This window comes from Capsicum annuum, chromosome 12, assembly GCF_002878395.1.
Source record: "Capsicum annuum cultivar UCD-10X-F1 chromosome 12, UCD10Xv1.1, whole genome shotgun sequence".
Lineage (NCBI taxonomy): Eukaryota > Viridiplantae > Streptophyta > Magnoliopsida > Solanales > Solanaceae > Capsicum > Capsicum annuum.
In genome coordinates, this window is record NC_061122.1 from 83,213,142 (window position 1) to 83,233,646 (window position 20,505).

Consider the following 20,505-nt stretch of genomic DNA (forward strand, 5'->3'; position numbering starts at 1 on the left):
GATAGTTGGATTGGGCATGATAACCCTATGGAGTTAGGAAGCTAGGGAGAACACAGTCCTAGTGTTCATCTCAAATCGATTACAATTGAAAGCAATCAAGACTTGTTACCCTATACTAGTTACTACAATTTCCCCTTATTTACTTTCCTACATTGACCGACTATTTCAACAAGTTCAAGAGATATTTTTGACCTATTCCCTATGAGATCGATGCCAACCTAGTTGTGTTACTATAATTTGACAGTGCATGCATTGTATCTTCTTGAAGGGTATTGTTTGGGCAACAGCATAAATCATAGTCAAGCAATTAATGCACAATCCATAGAATCTGTGTACCATAATTTCCACTGGCTATGTATTTATCTTCGATGGTTAATAGAGCAACAAAAGTCTATTTCTTTCTATGCTATGAAATTAAGCTATCACAAAGACTTTGATAGGTTACTAGTACTTTTTCTGTCATTTTGTAATGAATAAAACCAAAATCTGAGTAACTAATCAAATTAAAATTTGAGGAATGAGGCGACCATAATCCAATATCCCGAGCCCAATGAGATAGTCGATGATTCTTTTGACAGAAGTAAAGTGGGACTCCTTGGGAGCCAACTGAATCTAGCATATTTTCAAACACTGGACATAATGTATAATTAGCTTATGGTTAATTAGAGTAGTGATCCAATCATTCCTCTGTATGTCTTTTTATCACCATCTTTTCTGGATACATCTGAGTTAAGATTTGTTGAGGGACTCATCAGAGTTTTGAATGCTTTCAATTTTTCCGTCCCAAACTTTTTAATAAGATCTTTTGTATATTTGGTTTGATTGAAAAGGTTCCTTTGGAGTCTGCTTGATTGTAATCCGAGAAAGAATATGAATTCCCCTATGATGCTCATTTTAAATTCTTTTGTCATAAGATTTGCAAAATTCTCACACAAAGTAATGTTAGGACTCCTAAAAATAATATCATGCACATATATTTGCATGATAAGCAAGCTAGAGTTTAATTTTTGAGTGAAAAGAGTAGTATCTATTTTACCTCTCTGAAAGTTACTATTTAGCAAAAAAGTACTCAATCTATTATACCAAACTTTTAGAGCTTGTTTGAGATCATAGAGTGTGTTTAAGAGTTTAAAAATGTCATTTAGATATGAAGCATCTTCAAAGCCATGAGGTTGTTTAACAAAGACCTCTTCATTTATGAAACCATTTAGAAAAAACTATTAACATCCATTTGATATAATTTAAAATATTTTAAAGCAACAAATACTAAAAAATCCAAATCAATGCAAACCTTCCACGAGAGCAAAGGTTTCATCGTATTCAATACCTTTATGTTGGGAGTAGCCTTGGGATACTAGTCTAGCCTTATTTCTAATGACCTTACCTTATTCATTCACTTAATTTCAGCAGACCCGTCTGGTTCCAACAACTGTGCAATTTTTTGGTCTTTAACCAGATTCCAGACTTGATTTCTTTCAAATTAATCCAGATATTCTTTCATAGCTTTAACCTATGATTTCTCTTTAAGTGCCTCATCAACCTTTTCAGGTTTAATCGGAGACACAAGTGCCACTGATGCTTGTATTTAATCAAGCTCTTATTTGTGTCTAATCATTTGGATTTCCAATTATAAACTCATTTAGAAAGCTTACACTATATCTCCATTCCCTTGGAACATTAGTTTTTTATAATTCGATAGTAGGAGATAACTTTGCTTGACCCATAGTCGACTCAGACTTGAATGACTTAGGTCTTATCTTAGGAAGTGTTATGCTGAGTATGATTTACCTATTCTTCATCAAAACTCAATATCTTAGAAATGGGATTAGATTTATCAAATACTATATGCATAGATTCTTTAATACAAAATGTTTTTTTTATTATAAGCTTTACAGGCATGATTGGTGGGAGAGTAACCCAAAAAAATACATTTGTCAATTTGTGGATCAAACTTTCCCAAGTTAGTCTTACCATTGTTGTGGATGAAATATTTTCATCCAAAAGAATAAAAGTAGCAGATGTTAGGATTTTTTTTCCTCTACATAATTTGTAAGGTGTCTTATTAAGCATTGGTATGATGATACACCTATTGAGAATATGATACTCAGTGCTTACTACCTCTTCCCAGAAGTGATCAGGTAAGTTTTGTTCTAAGAGCATGATTTTGAAGTTCTATTAGAGGAATCTATTTTTTTTATTTGACCACGGCATTCTATTGAGGAGATCGAGGGAAGAACAAGTTTCAAGAATAACCATTTTGAGCACAATAATCCTTAAAAGCTTTATTTTCAAATTCGCTTTCATGATTACTATGAACATACGTGATAAAGTGCCCTACTTCTCTTTGTACTTTTTCACAAAAGATCTCAAAATTAGTGAATGCTTCATACTTGTGAGCAAGAAATATTACCTAGGTAAAATGAGAGTAATCTCAACTATGACAAATACATACCTTTTCTCACTAATGTTTGTGATTGTCGTAGGGCCAAATATATCAATGTGGATTCTTTGAAGGGGGATTGATAGTACTTACAATGTCTTTGACTTTAAAATATATTTGAGACTATTTACAAAGTTGGGAAGCATCACAGATGTGATCCTTTTCAAACTTCAATTTTGGCTAACCTTTCACTAATTCAAGTTTAGAAAGTTTTTGTAACACCCTAGATATTTTGCCTCTGAAACTTCTGAGTTTTGAGCTCACTGCCTAGTATACAACTGGCACCTCATGAGAAATAAGATGTGGCTGAGATTTGTAGTAAGGGACTCATGACCAAACCAGTAGGGTAGCTTATGTTTTTGTACTGAGTATGACTAAGACCCTGGGAACCATAAGGTTTGGTCATGAGTCATAGGGTGTGGCTCATGACCGAACCAATGAAGGTTGCCTTGATTTAATGCCCAGACTATGAGTCTAGAAAATGACTCATACCCGGTCATCATGAGTAGTGACATGACTCGTAACGATTGGGGACCATATTTCTGCATTTTTAATTGAGGGTACTTTGGTCATTTCCCTCTTTCCCCAATCATAACCATCGACAATAAAAGATCCAAAGAGGGTTATTTTCATTATTTATACAATCATAAACTACTCTTAAACTCTCTTTAATTCTCCAAGCCAGAACAACTAGGGTTCTCAAGGGATTGAGCATCTAAGGGTCAATTTGTGTGGTTTCTTCTCCAAATCTTGATATTCTCATGCATGTATCTCTTTCATAAAACTTGTTTTATTAAAATCATGTGGTTAACATTATTATCCATGTGATTTAATTGTTGATTTGGAAATTGGTTTGAGGGCTTTTGAGTACTCATGATTGAATTATTTTTCCCATGGCTTTTGTGAATCATCTATGTTTTGAATTGATGGATTTTTAATCAATTGGGTGAATGGGCATGGTAAATAGAAATTGGGGGTCATGTATTCCCCAAATTAATTTGATAAACTTATGGGGTTCATGGATTCCCCCAGCTTTATGAATTTTGGTAATTGAATTTGTAATGACCTCAACCCAACCTTATAAAATTGGCTTTGAAGCATAGATATATATATATATTGAAATCTAATTTGAAACTTACATAAAAGGCTAATAAAATACAAATGTCTTTGAAAGGCTATTATGTCCATGACTTGATTTAAAATTGAACCTTAGGGCTCGTGGATTCCCCTAAGTTAGTGAATAATTGGACCATGGGATTCATGAACTCCCCCAAGTTAATGTATAATTAGACCATGGGGGTTTTAGATTCCCCTAAGTTGATGTTCAATGAAAATGGCATAATGATATTAGCTTCCAAGCTTAATTAGTATGACGATACCAACGGTATATTCCTTACTGGGTGGCCTTTGGTTTAATAAATGGAAATGTGTAAATATCTTAATTGGTCTTAAAGGGGGTTTTCTAGATAATCTATAAAGGTGGACGTCCTGAGGGACAGATATTGGAAACCCATATTTATTGGAATGAGGATTGATCTAAATAATCGTGTACTTGAGACACACTTTATATATTTGTATCCTGGATTAGCAACTACCCGACCTTCCTCATTACCCTAATTTGTATGGTTAATATTTACTGGAACCCTTTCAGCAGGGTGATAGCTGGACCCATATAGCCCGTGGGTATAGATAACGATTTGAGTTACACAGTCCAGGTTAATATTTGAATTATCAGGGTAAACCTTATTTTGTATCCCAGTATATTATATATTTATATATATATATATATGATTGTGTGTATATGGATTTGGAATAATTTTAGATTGATTGATCATGACATTATTTTATCCCTTCCCTGAGTTACATATTAGCGCTCACCCTGCTAACCATTCTTGGGTATTGTATCCCTACGCGATGCAGGGTCTAAAAACACTTCTATTTCATTGAGTAGTGGTAGGTAATTTCTAGATTATCTGTGAATCAGCTTTGAAGTGGTGGGAATCCATTCTCCGAAAGGCCCTTATTTTATGGTCTTATCTTTATTTATGTCTTAGACAATTTCGGTAGGTTTTTGGCTATGGTCGGGGGCATGTACCAACTTAGGTTGATGTTTGATTTCTTAGAGGTTTTTGTGCCTAAAGTATGGATAGATCTTTCTGGTTATTGATTTTCCTTTCTTGTTATATGTTCGAAACTCATCTTTATCTTTTTATATATTCGAAACTCATCTGCTGCTAGTTATATTATGTTTTAGTTGGCTAGGCTAATAGGAGAGGTCTTGGGTCCTTGGCGGACTTGAGATACCCATCATAACTAGGCCCTGGTTTGGGTCTTGATAGTTTCTCAATGGCATGCATGCGAGCATGCCCAAGTTTTTTGTGTCACCAGGTGTCATTAGTTTGCATAGTAAGACATGTTCAAGTTGCAAAATTAGGATTGTTTAGAACATAAATATTATTGACATGATTACCAATAAAAGTGATATTTCCTTTTTCATGCTTCATGAAGTTATTTTCATATTTGAAGGATACTCCGAATCCAGCATCACATGGATGGTTGATACTCAAAAGATTGTGTTTAAGACCATCGATGAGATACACTTCAATAAGTTCATAGGAGGAGATGAGCTTCACATAGCCAACTCCTATGACTTCTCATTTGGCATTATCACCAAATCTGACTGATCCACCTTCTAATTTCTTTAGAGAGCAAAAGTTTTCTTTTAATCTAGTCATGTAACTGGAACATCCACTATCTATAACCCACATTCTTTTCTTGTAGTTTTTGCGGTCATGTTCCTGTAAAATAGGGAAATTAATTTTGTGTAGGTACCTAAGTGGTCTTGGTTCCTTGAGGGTTAAATGTACATACTTTGTGCCTTCAAATCCACACTCCTTTAGATTATTATCTGTAGTTGTGAGATTTTTGCCCCCTTTTTCCACAGGTGTAGGAGACTAGTCCATGAAAAGAGAAGGAGGTTCTAGCAAAATTGTAAAAGTCTGATGAAGAAGTGGATTTAGTGTTAACAAAATTTGATTTGATAGAACTACGACTTGGTGATTTTCTAATGTTGTTTATTTCATTTTCATATCATTAAGTTCTTCTTAAAGAAAATCGAATTTCAATTTGACTTGCTTCAAGTTCTATTTGCCATTTCCTTCTTTCTTCTTCAAGCTTTCGTTTTAACGGAGCTCGCCAATTTTTATTTTCTTGAGCAATTTTATTATATTCATCAATGATTTTTTGAACCTCATCAGTAATCATATCAAGATCTGACTTAAGGAGATTACAGTTATCATAGTTAAAAGGTCTTATCGTGCTTGATTCGTCTATTGCCATGAAATACATATTTGTTGTTTCTGAGTCATCTTTAGTCTTAACTCCATCACTCAATCTCCAAAGTTCTCTTCTTCTTAATTATATACAGTTTTGTTTGGTATGACTTGATTTGCCGTAATAATAGCAATATTTTTTATAAATTCATTATTTTTGTAACCTTGAGGTCTCTGATACCTTTGTCTTCAAATTTTTCTTACTCCACAATTTATAAGAGTCATGCCTTCATTATTATGTTCTTTTCTGTGCTCTTATTCTCCCCCAAGGTTACGACATTAAAGGCTACAAGCTTTTTGTTCTCTTCATTATTGTACCTGTTTATGTTATGTAGTTCATAAGCAATAAGGTTACTTCATAGTTCATCATAGGTCATGCTATTGAGATCCCCATCTTCTACAATGGAAGCTTAGGTTTTCCATACTTTTGGGAGACTCCTTACAAGCTTCTTGACCTGAAGGTTATTTGAGTAAATCATCCCTAGAGATTTCAGCTCACAAACAACTTTGTTGAATTGTCACAAACATTGATTCCACTCCTTCATTTTATTCCATTTTAAATAGCTCGTACTCATTGACTAAAGCACTGATCCTTGCTTTCTTCACTTTGGTAGTACCTTCGTAGGTAACTTCCAGTTTGTCCAACATTTCTTTGGCTATTTTGCAAGATGATATCTTATCATACTCTGCTTTGCTAACTGTACAGTAAAGTGGACTTATAGCTCTTGCGTTAGTTTCAATTATATATTATTGTTCTTTGGTGATTTAAATATTTTCAAAATCATCCAAGTCAAGTTTTCTTGATTCTTTTTACTTCTATTGTTCCTTATCCTTGAACCTCGATATAGTTTTTTGTCCCTTCTTGATGTCCATCCAAGCTTTAAAGTCATTTAATTGTATAAAAATTTTGAATCTATTCTTCCAAGATGAGTAGTGTTGTCCATTAAAGTATAGTGGTTGTATTGATGAGTGCCCGTCTTGAAGAAGTGTTCTTGGAATTTGGTAGTTGGACATTTGATCTTTACTCATGTGTGGTTAAGCAATACTTAATAATAAGACCTTCTCTTATACCAGTTGAAATTCAAGAGAGGGGGGTGAATTGAAATCTTTTTCTGAGTCGACTGATTAGTCTTAACAATCAACTCACTTACAGGTTAGTATACTCAATAAAATAGAATAAAAACAAAAGTGTAAATAAAAGAATAAGGAAGAACACATAAATTTATACTGGTTCAAATCACCAATGTGGTTCCTACTCTAGTCCCCTTGGGTTTTAAGGGTTTCCTTTAGAGATTTTACATTGAGAATGGAGCTACAGTAGTTTGAAAAATTTTTGAATCTTAGTCTGTTATTCAGATCTTGTGACACAACCTCAATTCCTATAACTAAACTGACTCTAATTTTTTTGTAACTATTGTAAGTATAAGTCAAAGATTATAAGGCTTGGTAAAGACTTAAAGAAGAGACAGATGGATATTTTTAGGTGAAGTTGTGTGAGAAGTCCTCTGTCTTCAGTCTTCATTTTATAGTCTTCACCTCCTACAGCTTTTTTGCTCCAAAAGGAAAACCCAAGGGATTTCTTCTCAATCAAAGATTTGTACTGATTCTTTGATTGAAGATTCATATCATATAGTACATCCATATAAGATATGTCCATACGCATGATGTGATCTTTCTTTCTAGAATATTGAATCACATCCATATTAAATATGTTCGTGTAGGAGATATGATCTTCCTTCCTTTCGAAGCTTCGTGTGAAATATGCTTTCCATAACTATTTCTCCATGATTATGCACTTCCTTCTTTTCACAACTTAATGTGAAATCTTCTTTCCATAATCTTTGCTCTGTGATTGTTGACTCCTTTAAGTTAGGGATCTCTTGAGATCTCCCCGTGATGCTATTTCAATTATAGCTTCAGGATGATATTTCTATGAAATCCTTGCCTTGATCTCATCCTTAGTGTGACTTGTATATTTTCTTTATTAGTTTGTCATTATTAAAGCATATTTTACTAATACAGGAGGCTAACAATGCAAAGTTCATCGATAAAGCGATGTTAATTGGTGAATCCATGACCGAGAGAGAAGAAAGGGATGATTTGAGGATGAATCCATGATTCAGTAGAAGACTAAGAAGCTTTGAATAAAATACGGGTCCAGGACAAGCAGAAAAAAGCCATCAAAATATCCTTAAAGTCAAGTCACAGTCCTTTGAAAACATAGATGTTAAAATACTAGATGTGCAACGTTTGTCCCGTGGCTGCAAGTTCATCAGATAGAAGTTTGTCTTTCTGTAGATATTGTGTGATTGTAAGATCATTTTGTACCAAATTTTATGGTTGCATATGTAAATTGAACATCTGAGTAATCAATGAAGAAGATAAAGTCATTGTGAGGTTATCCCAAACTGCTTTCCATGTATTCAATCCAATTGTGATCTGGAGACTCTTCAGAGTGAGACAAGATCAGAAAATTCATGATAAGTTGATCTTTTGGTATACAACATGCATAATCTGAATTTGGCTTGGATAGGTCCGAGCCTTCGATGGTGAGACTCGGACTCGGTGTGGATAAATTTTGATGCACCGATAAAGCCAGGAAGATTTTGCCTGCAAAGAGATGGTACTAGCAGAAAAAGAATAGTCCGGTGCACTAAGCTCCCGCTATGCGCAAGGTCCAAGGAAGAGATGGTACTATAAATTTCTATGGCCCACATAATTAATTTATTTATTGGTTTAATAATAATTAAATAAGTTAAATCCTTAATCTATATGGAAAGTTACCTAGTAGGATAATTTCTGACTCCTAGTAGGATTGTATCCATAATTACTAACTCCTAGTAGGATAATGATTGTATCCACCAATCACGTTGATGGAATGTGAAAACATAACTTATTATTTCCATTATAAAAGGAGTCCTCTCTCTGCCAAAAGAAGAATAAGCTCCATCATAATTATTCTGAAAGTAAGATAAAGAGAGAAACAATTCAGTGCTTCTGCTATTACGCTTTTGCTTTTGCTAAAATCATGGAGAATTTCGGTAAGTAATTCTTTATTGAATTACTGTTATTATGTGTATGTGAAAATCATTAAGTTTAACGTTCCTGAATAATACAAAGGATTATGGATAGGATTGTTTATGTATAAGATTATTTAAGTTTATATAATCCATTTTATGCTTACATGTGATATCAGAGACTGGCTTTTGGAACAAGTGATTTTCCATTAAAATTAATGTTTCTCCAGATCTTGTGAATTTTAATTATGTTTTTTAGAAATTTCACAATTATTGAATAACGAAATTTGAAATATTGATATTATTATAATTGATTCTATTTAAAATAACATGAGTTTAATCTTTGTTATTTTAAATATTAAAGAAACAACTCTTTGTTGTTAGAACGTTGTAGTATGAAATAATAAAATTTATTGTTTCTTAATATAACTTGGAATCATATATGTAAGATTTGTTAATCACCAAAGTGGTCGAATCTTTATGAAATTAATTCCAAAATAAACGTTAAAGTTTAAATTAATTACACATTAATCTTGATGCTTATAATTGATCTAATAATTATGGGTAAATTAAATTTTTGGTCATAAGACATTTGTGGATCACCTACAGGTTGATTGTTTGTTCATATGACAAATAAATATTAAACAGATAATTTTGATGTATTGTTAGTTTTATTTATTTATCCAAAGATGATAAATATTATTAATTGATGCATTAAATATTATCGTTTTATGTTAAATATATTTTAAGCATCATTATATTTAAAGTTGTATTTTGATGTTCCTCCCAAAGGAGAATATCAATATACATTTAAGTTATTTCTGAATTTGATAATGTGTTTAAACTCGTAACTCAAAGTATTAACAAATGAGCATGTTCTATTTCAACACTTGGCCTTCATTCGCACTCTGCCTCTGTTACGACTTTTAATGGACTTAACTTTTCAGATTGGTGCAAACAGATCAAATTCCATCTTGGGGTTTTACATCTTGATGTTGCACTTTACTCTGAAAAGCCAACTGTTATTACTGAAGCTAGCAGTGATGAAGAAAAGTCCTATTATAAACACTGGGATCGGTCTAACAGATTGGCTTAATGTTTATGCAAATAAATATTGCGGGCAACATTAAGACTACTCTTCCCAAAACTAAAAGTGTGAAAAAACTTTTGAAACTTGTGGAAGAGTCTTCCCAAACTACTGATAAGTCTCTTGCTGGGACCCTAATGGGTACTTTGACCACTATGAAGTTTGATGGTTCATGTACTATGCATGAGCATGTCATTGAAATGACAAATATAGCAGTAAGACTTAAGTCATTGGGAATGGAAGTGGAACAAAATTTCCTTGTGCAGTTCATTATCAAATCATTATCGTCTGAGTATAGTCCTTTCTAAATGAACTACACCACCATGAAAGATAAATGAAACGTGAATGAATTGCATGGTATGCTGGTTCAAGAGGAAACGAGGCTAAAGAATCAAGGAACCCACTCCATTAATTATGTAAATCATCAAGGAGTTGAAAAGAAAGGAAAGAAGCATGGTAAGGGACAATAGAAGCAACTTAATGTTAATCAGTCCTCATCTCAAGTACATAAGAAAGGAAACAAGAATGGAAAGTGTTATTTCTGTGGAAAATCTGGACACTTTAAAAAAGATTGCCTGAAACATAAGGCATGGTTTGAGAAGAAAGGTAAGCCTTGTGCTTTTACATGCCTCGAATCAAACTTAATTTAAGTTCCTTATAATACTTGGTGGATTGACTCTGGTTGTACTGTTCATATTTCTAATACTATGAAGGGATTCCTTACAATCCAAACCATAAACAAGAATGAAAGATTTGTTTACATGGGGAATAGAGTGAAGGCTCCAATTGAAGGTGTCAGGACTTATCGTCTTATTCTCGATACTAGACGTCACTTAGATTTAGTTGAAACTTTTTATGTTCCTTCTCTTTCAAGAAATTTAGTTTCATTGTCGAAGTTAGATAAGACTGGATGTTCCTTTAATTTTGGTAATGGATGTTTTAGTTTGTTTAAGAATAATTATCTCATCGGTACTGGTACTTTTTGTGATGATTTATACAAATTAAATCTTGATAATCTATCTGCCGAAATACTCCTAACTCTACATAATAATGTTTGAACCAAATAAAGTTTTGTGAATGAACAATCTACTTACTTGTGGCATAAACATTTAGGTCACATATCTAAAGAAAGGCTGGAAGGATTAATTAAGAATGAAATTCTTCCAGATTTAGATTTTACTGTCCTTAATATTTGTGTTGATTGTATTAAAGGAAAACAAATAAAACACACAAAGAAAGGAGCCACAAGAAGCACACAGCTTCTTAAAATTATACACACTGATATATGTGGTCCTTTTGATATCACATCTTTCAATAAAGAAAAATATTTTATCACTTTTATTGATGACTTTTCACGTTATGGATATATCTATTTGTTAAATGAAAAATCTCAAGTGATTAATGCCTTAGAGGTACTTATTGCTGAGGTTGAAAGACAACTAGATAGAAAGGTGAAAATAATCAGGTCTGATAGAGATGGTGAATATTATGAAAGATATGATGAAAGTGGACAACACCCAGGTCCATTTTCTAAATTCCTCAAAAAACGTGGCATATATCTCAATATATAATGCCTGGCACACCACAACAAAATGGTGTGGCAGAAAGGCGTAATCGTACATTAATGGATATGGTTAGGAGTATGTTAAGTAATTCATATTTACCTCCTTTGTTATAGATATACGCTTTAAGGAATGCCGTTTACTTGCTAAATACGATTCCTAGTAAAACAGTCCCAAAGACACCTTTTGAACTGTGGACTAGTAGGAAACCTAGTTTGAGGCACCTACATGTTTAGGGTTGCCCGGCAGAAGTTAGAGTTTATAATCCACAAGAAAAGAAACTGGATTCAAGAACAATCAGTGGTTTCTTCATTGGTTATCCAAAAAAATCAAAGGGGTATAGATTTTACTGTCCTAATCATAGTACGAGAATAGTTGAAACTAGAAATGCTAGAATCTTTGAGAATAGTGAAGTTAGTGGGAGTGAAGAACCACATAATGTGGAAATTAGAGAAGTTAGAGTACGAATTTATCTACCCTGCACTTCTTTTAAATTTGTTGTTCCTGAAGCTGTTGTACAACAAAGTAATCAACAAAAACAATAAATTAATATTCCTAGTAATGAAGTCATAATTGATGGACCTGTAGTAGATGAACCACAAAAAGTAGCATCAAGAAGATCTCAAAGACAAAGGAGATCTGCTATTTCTGATGATTATTTGGTATATCTACATGAGTCAGAAACTGACGGGGAATTGATGATGATCCAGTTTCATTTTCACAAGCCATTGAAAGTAATAATTCTGATAAATGGATAAATACTATGAAAGATGAGTCAAAATCTATGGAACAGAATGAAGTTTGGGACCTTATTGAATTACCCGAAGGTTGCAAAAGAGTTAGGTGTAAATGGGTCTTTAAGACCAAACACGACTCAACTGGCAACATCAAACGTCACAAAGCCAGACTTGTTGCCAAAGGTTTTACTCAAAAGGATGGCATTGACTTAGAGACGTTTTCACCCGTCTCTAGAAAAGATTCACTCAGAATTATAATGGCCTTGGTAGCTTATAATGACTTAGAGCTACATCAAATGTATATGAAAACAGCCATTCTGAATAAAAATTTTGAGGAAGAAGTTTATATGAATCAACCTGAGGGGTTTTCTATTAAAGAAAAGGAACACATGGTCTGTAAAATTAAGAAGTCAATATATGGACTTAAACCAGCTTCTCGACAATGGTATCTTAAGTTTAATGAAATTATTATCACCTTTGGATTTCAAGAAAACACTGTTGATCGGTGTATATATCTGAAGGTCAGTGGGAGTAAGTTTATTATGTTAGTCTTGTATGTTGATGACATCTTACTGGCTATTAATGATCTTGGTTTGTTACATGATACCAAGAAATATCTCTCTAACAACTTTGAAATGAAAGATATGGGTGAGGCATCCTATGTGATTGGAATAGAAATATTTTGAGATAGATCACAAAGATTGTTGGGATTGTCTCAGAAAATCTATATTAATAAAGTATTAGAGAGATTTAGAATGAAAAAATGCTCATCAAGCCCCGTTTCAATTCAGAAAGGAGATAAGTTTAGTCTCAATTAATGTCTAAAGAATGACTTGGAACGAAAACAAATGAAAAATATTCCTTATGCATCAATAGTTGGGAGTCTTATGTATGCCCAAACATGTACAAGTCCAAACATCATTTTTGCTGTTGGAATGCTGGGTCGATATCAAAGTAATCCTGGAATGGATCATTGGAAGGCTGCAAAGAAAGTGTTGCGATACCTACAAGGAACGAAAGATCATATGCTCATTTATAGAAGATCTGATCATTTAGATGTGGTTGGATATTCAGATTCAGATTATGATGGTTGTGTGGATACAAAAAAATCCACATTTGGATATTTGTTTCTATTAGCTGGAGGAGCAATATCATGGAAGAGTGCGAAGCAATCTGTTATAGCTATATCCACTATGGAAGCTGAGTTTGTGGCATGCTTTGAGGCCACAATCCAGGCTAATTGGCTATGGAATTTTATTTCAGGACTTGGACTAGTCGACAATATAGCCAGGCCGCTGAAAATTTATTGTGATAATACCGCCGCAGTTTTCTTCTCTAAGAACGATAAGTATTCAAAAGGTGATAAGCATATAGAATTGAAATACTTTTCGGTTAAAGAAGAAGTCCAGAAACATAAAGTGTCAATTGAACATATTACCACTAAGCTTATGATTGCTGATCCTTCGACGAAAGGATTACCGCCCAAAATATTTGCTGAACATGTTGAAAGGATGGGTCTTATTGATAGCAATGAATGATTTTATGTAAAGACTTTATTATGTTTATAAAACTGACACTTTAAGCTCAAATTATATATGTTTCTGTTGTTACCTGTTTTCTCTTGTATACATAATATTGTGAATAATGATGACAGGTTCTGACTTAGATAAAGGATTCTAACTTAGATAAAGGATTCTAAATATTATCATTGGACCCATTATGTATTTGAAAGGTTATGTTAGGTAATAGACTATATTGTAGTACATGGAAGGAACTATGTCAAGTAAAGGGACGTACAACCGCCATGACTCATTTTAGCTGATTTATTTAACGATAACAAATAATGTTGGATTTAATGTTAATAGTGCACATAATTGACGTACCTAGTAAACCATTAAATTTACATTGTGTGTGCTAAGTGGGAGAATGTAAATTTCTATGGTCCACATAATTAATTTATTTATTGGTTTAATAATAATTGAATAAGTTAATCCTTAATCTATATGGAAAGTTAATTAGTAGGATAATTACTGATTCCTAGTAGGATTGTATCCATAATTACTCCTAGTGGGATAATGATTGTATCCACCAATCACGTTGCTGGAACGTGAAAACATAACTGACTATGGTCCTCTCTCCGCCAAAAGAAGAATAAGCTCCATCACAATTATTCTGAAAGTAAGGTAAAGAGAGAGAAACAATTCAGTGTTTCTACTATTACACTTTTGCTTCTGCTAAAACCATGGAGAATTCAAGTAAGTAATTCTTTATTGAATTACTGTTATTATGTGTATGTGAAAATCATTAAGTTCAACGTTCCTGAATAATAAAAAGGATTATGGATAAGATTATTTAAGTTTATATAATCCGTTTTATGCTTACAGGTACTAGCTGTGTTGTCCAAACATAGGAAGTTTATGGATGTCAGTTTGATTGAGATTAAGTGAAGAGCATGGTATAAGGGGTTTGAAGAAGTTAGGAGAAGAGGACGCTGTTGACGAAGAAGCTATAGGCTCCAATTAATACCATATTAAATCTTGGTAGAGACGCAAGCAGAAGAAGATATACATATATGCAAAGGCTTTCTTTTTTTACTTAACATAACAATGGGTATATTTATATACATCGGGGTCCTAGACTAATAGACAAACAGTAACTACATAGGAAACAAAATTCTAGTACGACAGGTGACGAGTCCTAGATAGTGAAAAATCAAGAGTGTTCTGTACAACAGACAACAATAGTGGAATCATTCTTATCATAATTTTACATCCATATAATACAACTAATCACAAATGTTCTGAAGAACCAAAAAGTGGTTTCACAAACAGGAAGCAGCCTTGCTAGCTGCACGTCAATCGATCTTAAAAAGGCAAAATGAAAAGTGAGTTGCTCCCAACAGAATAACTAAGCCTTCAAAGCAAAGATACTTCGGTGTCACATTTCAGACTGGAATAACATGACCAACTGAATGGGATCTCCGCAATGCAGCTAATGTACTTTGTTCTGCCGCTTTCTATAACACAGAGACAAGTTAGAATGAACTTCGAAAAAGTGTGTTTTAATATATTTTACGTGTGTTCATTATGTACCTTGTCAGATGATGTGTTTTTCCAGACTTTGTCTATCTCCTCGAAGACAACATCGATAGTTGGACGACCTTTGCTTGATTTGGCAACACAGAGCACTGCAATTTGAAGTATGGACTCGAAATCCACACTGTTTACTTCACCTTTTAACCGCGGGTCCTCTAAATCTTTTAGTCCCCGTTTACCCATGCTCACATCCTTTGCCTAATTAATTTTAGATTTGGTTAATTATTATAGCTAATTTATTCTATAAGCTGCAAAAACTGAGGTAGGGCGCACATACTTTTCTTGTTAGTTGGTCTCTGGCATCCAAATCAAGTTCAACGACTTTCTGGCCAGAAAGAACCTGTAAAGCTACTATACCAAAGCTATAAATGTCACTTGCACAGGTCAACTTTGCGTTACTCATATATTCTGGATCCATATAACCTATTGTCCCTCGTACATCTGTAAACACTTTGCTTTCTTCCATTCCCAACATTTTTGCTAACCCAAAATCTGATAGCTTTGCTCCCAATTCCTCTGTTAAAAGGATATTTGTAAGCTGCATGCACATAGTAATTCAAAACCAAAAAAAAAAAAGTAAATATATATTTATTGATCATAAGAAATACAATAAAAGAGAACAATTTAAATAATTTATTACCGTGCTACCTTAATATCCCTGTGAACAATACAACCATCTATGTAGTTGTGGAGATATCTCAATGCAAGTGCACAATCTCTTAAGATATTTACTCTTTGTTCCCAACTTAGGACCCGGTCTTTCCCTAAAAGTATTTAACACATTAAATAGTGACAATGTTAAAAAACAAAGTAGAACGATTGTGAAAAATTAAGAAAAACTACTCTACTCACTCATAAGATGTTGAGCTAGATTTCCAGCAGAGCAATACTCATAGACTAAATATTTTTCGCCATCTTCAATGCAACATCCAAAGAGGCAAACAAGATTGGGATGTCTAACTCTTGAAAGATTCTCGAGTTCTCTGCTGAAAGAATCGGATGTATTACTTCTATATATCTGCTTGATAGCAACTACTTGTCCACTGGGAAGAACCCCGTTGAAAACTTGCCCTGCACTACCACGTCCCAGGAATTTCTTCTCATCCCCAAAATTTATCGCGTTCTCAATTTCAGCTTTTGAGAAACTATATAGCCCTGGACAAGAAGCAAACTCCTTTGGCTTTGAAATAAGAAGCTTTCGTCCAGCCCTAGTGTTTCTTGTGACATACTTAACAAGAAAGATCACCATCATCATCCCAAATGTTGCTAAAACGATTGCAATTAATGCTTTCGCTAAAGAATCTGCATTTTTTTAACAAGTTAGAATGAGATTAAGAAACAAATAATGCTAGCTACTTTGTCGAAATCTCATACTTACACTTGATTTTAATGTAATCATCACTTGACTTATCTGTACAAAGAACTACATTAGTGAACATTGCAATTAAACTAGTACTAGGAGATAAATATAGTGTAATTAATTTCCTCACCTAAAGTATTTAATGCTGGCAAACAGCTGAAGAAATCATCCATTAAAGAGGGAGCATTTAATTGTGTGCTAGCAACTGAAATGACAACAGCCACAAGACAAATAGCTCTCTCAGTATCATTACCTTTGGCATTAAACTGATCCAACAAATGATCCCTTGAAGATTTGATGGCACTCGTGCAATGCCTGCAAGCATCATCAAATCTGAAGGAACTGAAACCTGAACAGTTGTCCCTGACATCCTTAAAATTCTGATTCTGCACAATTTTTGTCAAAGAAAGGCTAGAACATTGGCTGCTTTCATGATAGAGGGAATCAAGTCCACATTTATTGATGGAAACAGAGGGTTGGTGTGCAAAGGGTCCAGAGGCGCAGTGTCCCCATTGATCTCTCTTGAGGAACAGGTTCCCTTGTTGAATTGCTTGTTTGGCCAATGCCTGTGAGAAGAAGTTGAGGGCATTTTGGCAGCATCTTGTGGTGGGAAAACTGTCCCATTCATGGATGCTTTCTTGATCAGCTGCAACGCATTCACCGCTTGGTTTGTATGGAGATGACGTGAAGTTCAGCCCACAATCTGCATATTTATTTTAAGCACAGGACATCAAACTATATACTCCATATGATATGAATTAAAAGAGCAGTCCGGTGCACTAAAGCAGTAAAGCTCCTGCTATGCGCGGGAAAAAAGGAATGCAACAGCAGGACTTCATATGATATGAATTAATAGCAAGATAGTTTGGTTACAACAATTGGAAAAAGCAACAATAGAAGTACCTGAGTCTTCGGGAGAAGCAGAGGTGAAATCAGCAAAACTAGCACATAGTTGGAAAAAGAAGACTGCCTTGATGACTACAGCAAACATCTTTCGTAATTGATTACAAATAGTTACTAACTCTAGATGATATGAATATGTAAACTAGCCACTCTTATTCCATATCTCTGAGTTGATCAGGACGACATTCATCCATCGTCTGCGATTGAACATCAAACAGTCACTTCACTGACAACTAGATTGATATAGACTCAATAAAGAAAAACTGAAAATTAACGTTAACATATTCCTAATTACAAGTTAGTTAATCGTTGTTTTTCTACAGATAAGAAATTGTGGTAATCATATATAGGGGGATATTTTCCTCATTAGAATCGATGAATGTATGAGGATAGGATAATATTCTATATTTTATTATTTATCTTGCTTAGTTTTTCTCCGAGCACTACAGCTTTGAGCGTCTCTTTGTGCATAACAATTTCTATATAAATTTGACATTTCCCAAGTCCAAGAACCAATCATTGTGGCTTTATATTTATTTAAGTGAAAATCTGCAATCATCAGAAAAGAAGAAAAAAATTGTCAAGTCATGGATGGTGCACCGTAACGCTGAAGTGTATATGAATTATAATATGTCGAAATTATTCTACTTTACTTTTATAAAGTGAAGTTACTCGATGTTATCAATTCAATCCTCAAAAGTTCTATAAAACTGTATGTCCAAGCAGCAAAGACAAAAACGTTCAACTTAGATAGAGGCGGAATGTGTGTGCGTTCACATACATACGTATATTCTTTTTCTTGTATGTAATAATCAGTTATTTGAGGCATTGTGCATCTATCCAATTATTTAACACGTTCACCTTGCCTCGCCTTTAGATTCTCTTATGGTTGTCTTATTGTGTTATAAAATTGTAGAATTTGCAACTACTATTTGAAGTTTTCTCGTTGAAGGGATAAAGAAGGTATAATTTTGGTAGCAATTCATTCAAGTCTTGGAGAGAAGAAGGTCCTAGATTACCATTTGGCCAGAAAAAGTAGTTTTCGTTTTGCAACATTATTTCAGAAAGAAAAAAACATACCCCTCTTTCCCCTCTTTATTTTTTTTTAAGCTTTTAAGGGAGGAGTTGATTATTCATTCATTAGATAGAGATGATCATCAAATTTATTTATTTTAACTCTAAGAGTTTAATATCGATCAATATCAATTTGGAGGGTGTCCTTTCTATCATTTTATTTATTGAGTCCGGACTAATCTTGATGATATTATTGAATTATTGTTTCAATCAAATCGAATGCAATGCACTCCGTTTACTAGATCACCTAAGTATAGTAGCAGTTCAGTTACCATGTTTTACTTTTTTCCATACGTCTTGAGGAGTGTTAGAGGCAAATTTATGTAATTACTGTTAGGATTTTTGCCTTGATTTTCTTATCAAAATTGAGTTTTAATTTTTCTTGGAGGAAAATAAAAGTTATCATAATTACTTTTATTTTTTCTAAAAGGAAAATATAAAACTTTTTCATATTTGTCCTCCTCTTTCTTAGAGGAAAGGTTTTGGGCATCTATAAATAGAAGACCTCCCTTCTCATACCATAACACAATAGCATCCACAATGTAGTCTTTTAAGATTTTCATTTGGGGGAGATTTTCTCTCTTATTAATTTTATATATTTAATATTAGGTTTTATATGTAGGCCAATTGGCCAAATCATATAATAAAATTATGTTTTTAGTATTGTTTTTCGTTGTCATCTTATTTATCGTCTCATAGTTTGCAACTAATAGCTTCCACATGACGCCCTCTTGATTTCGAACCCAACAAGTGGTATCAGAGTCAATGGTTTAAAGATTAGATGGTTCGATTGAGGATAGTTTAAGATGAAAATTGCAACAAATTTAATGATAATGAAGATATATGTCCAAAAACTACATATGGAGACGATTGTCAATCATATTTTCAACAATTCTACTATTACATATTTGAAAATAAAGCTTACTTTTAACCCTATAAAGGGCTCCAATATTTTTAGCCCGAAAATGACTCATATATTTTTAACCCAAAAACTCTATTTTTAAACATGCCAAGCAGCAGTGATGAAGACTATATGAAGAACAAAGATCAAATATGTGAAGAAGGCGAATCAACCGAAGAAAATCAAGTCAAAAAAGGAAGATTTGTTAGGATTTTTGCCTTGATTTTCTTACCAAAATTGATTTTTAATTTTTCTTAGAGGAAAATAAAAGTCACCATAATTACTTTTATTTTTTCTAAAAGGAAAATATAAAACTTTTTCATATTTGGCAAACCTCTTTCTTGGAAGAAAGATTTTGAGCATCTATAAATAGAAGACCCCCCTTCTCATCCCATAACACAATAATATCCATAATGTAGTCTTTTAAGATTTTCGTTTAGGGGAAGATTTTCTCTCTTATTAGTTTTATGTTTTTAATATTAGGTTTTATATGTAGGCCAATTGGCCAAATCATATAATAAAATTATGTTTTTAGTATTGTTTTTCGTTGTCATCTTATTCATCGCCTCATAGTTTGCAACTAATAGCTTCCGCATGACGCCCTCTTGATTTCGAACCCAACAATTGCCTCGTGCCGGTGTTCCTATAGAATAGCCATCAATTTAAATTAATAAAAAGGGATAAAAACCAAAATAATTCTTCAGTGAGATAGAAGATATTTTCATTTTGTATGTTATTAATATATTCTTAAAAATGAAATAGAAATACTTTTCATCAAACCATACATATATAGCGTTACAGTAATTCAACAACAACAACAACAACATACTTAGTGTATTCCCACAGAGTGAGGTCTAGGGAGGGTAAATTATACACCCTACATACCGATACTTAGATAAAGTAAAGACGTTTCTGATAAACCCCTGCTATGCAGGAAACCCTCAAGGGGAAGAAATCCACGGAAGTCACAAATTCATGACTCTTGTTATTTTTCAAT

General features: G+C 33.5%; 2 protein-coding genes across 3 annotated transcripts; one reads left to right on the forward strand and one right to left on the reverse strand.

The window, feature by feature from the left end:
* Positions 1–13,062: 13,062 nt before the first annotated feature.
* On the forward strand, positions 13,063–13,713 carry LOC124889629 (secreted RxLR effector protein 161-like). Its single transcript, XM_047401597.1, has 2 exons — positions 13,063–13,534; positions 13,649–13,713. Exons 1-2 carry the CDS (start codon positions 13,063–13,065, stop codon positions 13,711–13,713), a joined length of 537 nt encoding a protein of 178 aa, XP_047257553.1.
* Positions 13,714–14,788: 1,075 nt separating this feature from the next.
* LOC107849825 (putative wall-associated receptor kinase-like 16) lies at positions 14,789–17,829 on the reverse strand. Of its 2 annotated transcripts, none has more exons than XM_047401866.1 (8): positions 17,534–17,829; positions 16,884–17,333; positions 16,649–16,681; positions 16,123–16,572; positions 15,919–16,034; positions 15,548–15,808; positions 15,268–15,468; positions 14,789–15,191 (listed from the first exon to the last, which is right to left on the reverse strand). In XM_047401866.1, exons 1-8 carry the CDS (start codon positions 17,619–17,621, stop codon positions 15,120–15,122), a joined length of 1,671 nt encoding a protein of 556 aa, XP_047257822.1. In that variant the 5' UTR covers positions 17,622–17,829; the 3' UTR covers positions 14,789–15,119. The 2 variants fall into 2 exon arrangements, with proteins under 2 accessions (XP_047257822.1, XP_016549861.2); XM_016694375.2 differs by having other exon boundaries at positions 16,761–17,333.
* Positions 17,830–20,505: the final 2,676 nt, after the last annotated feature.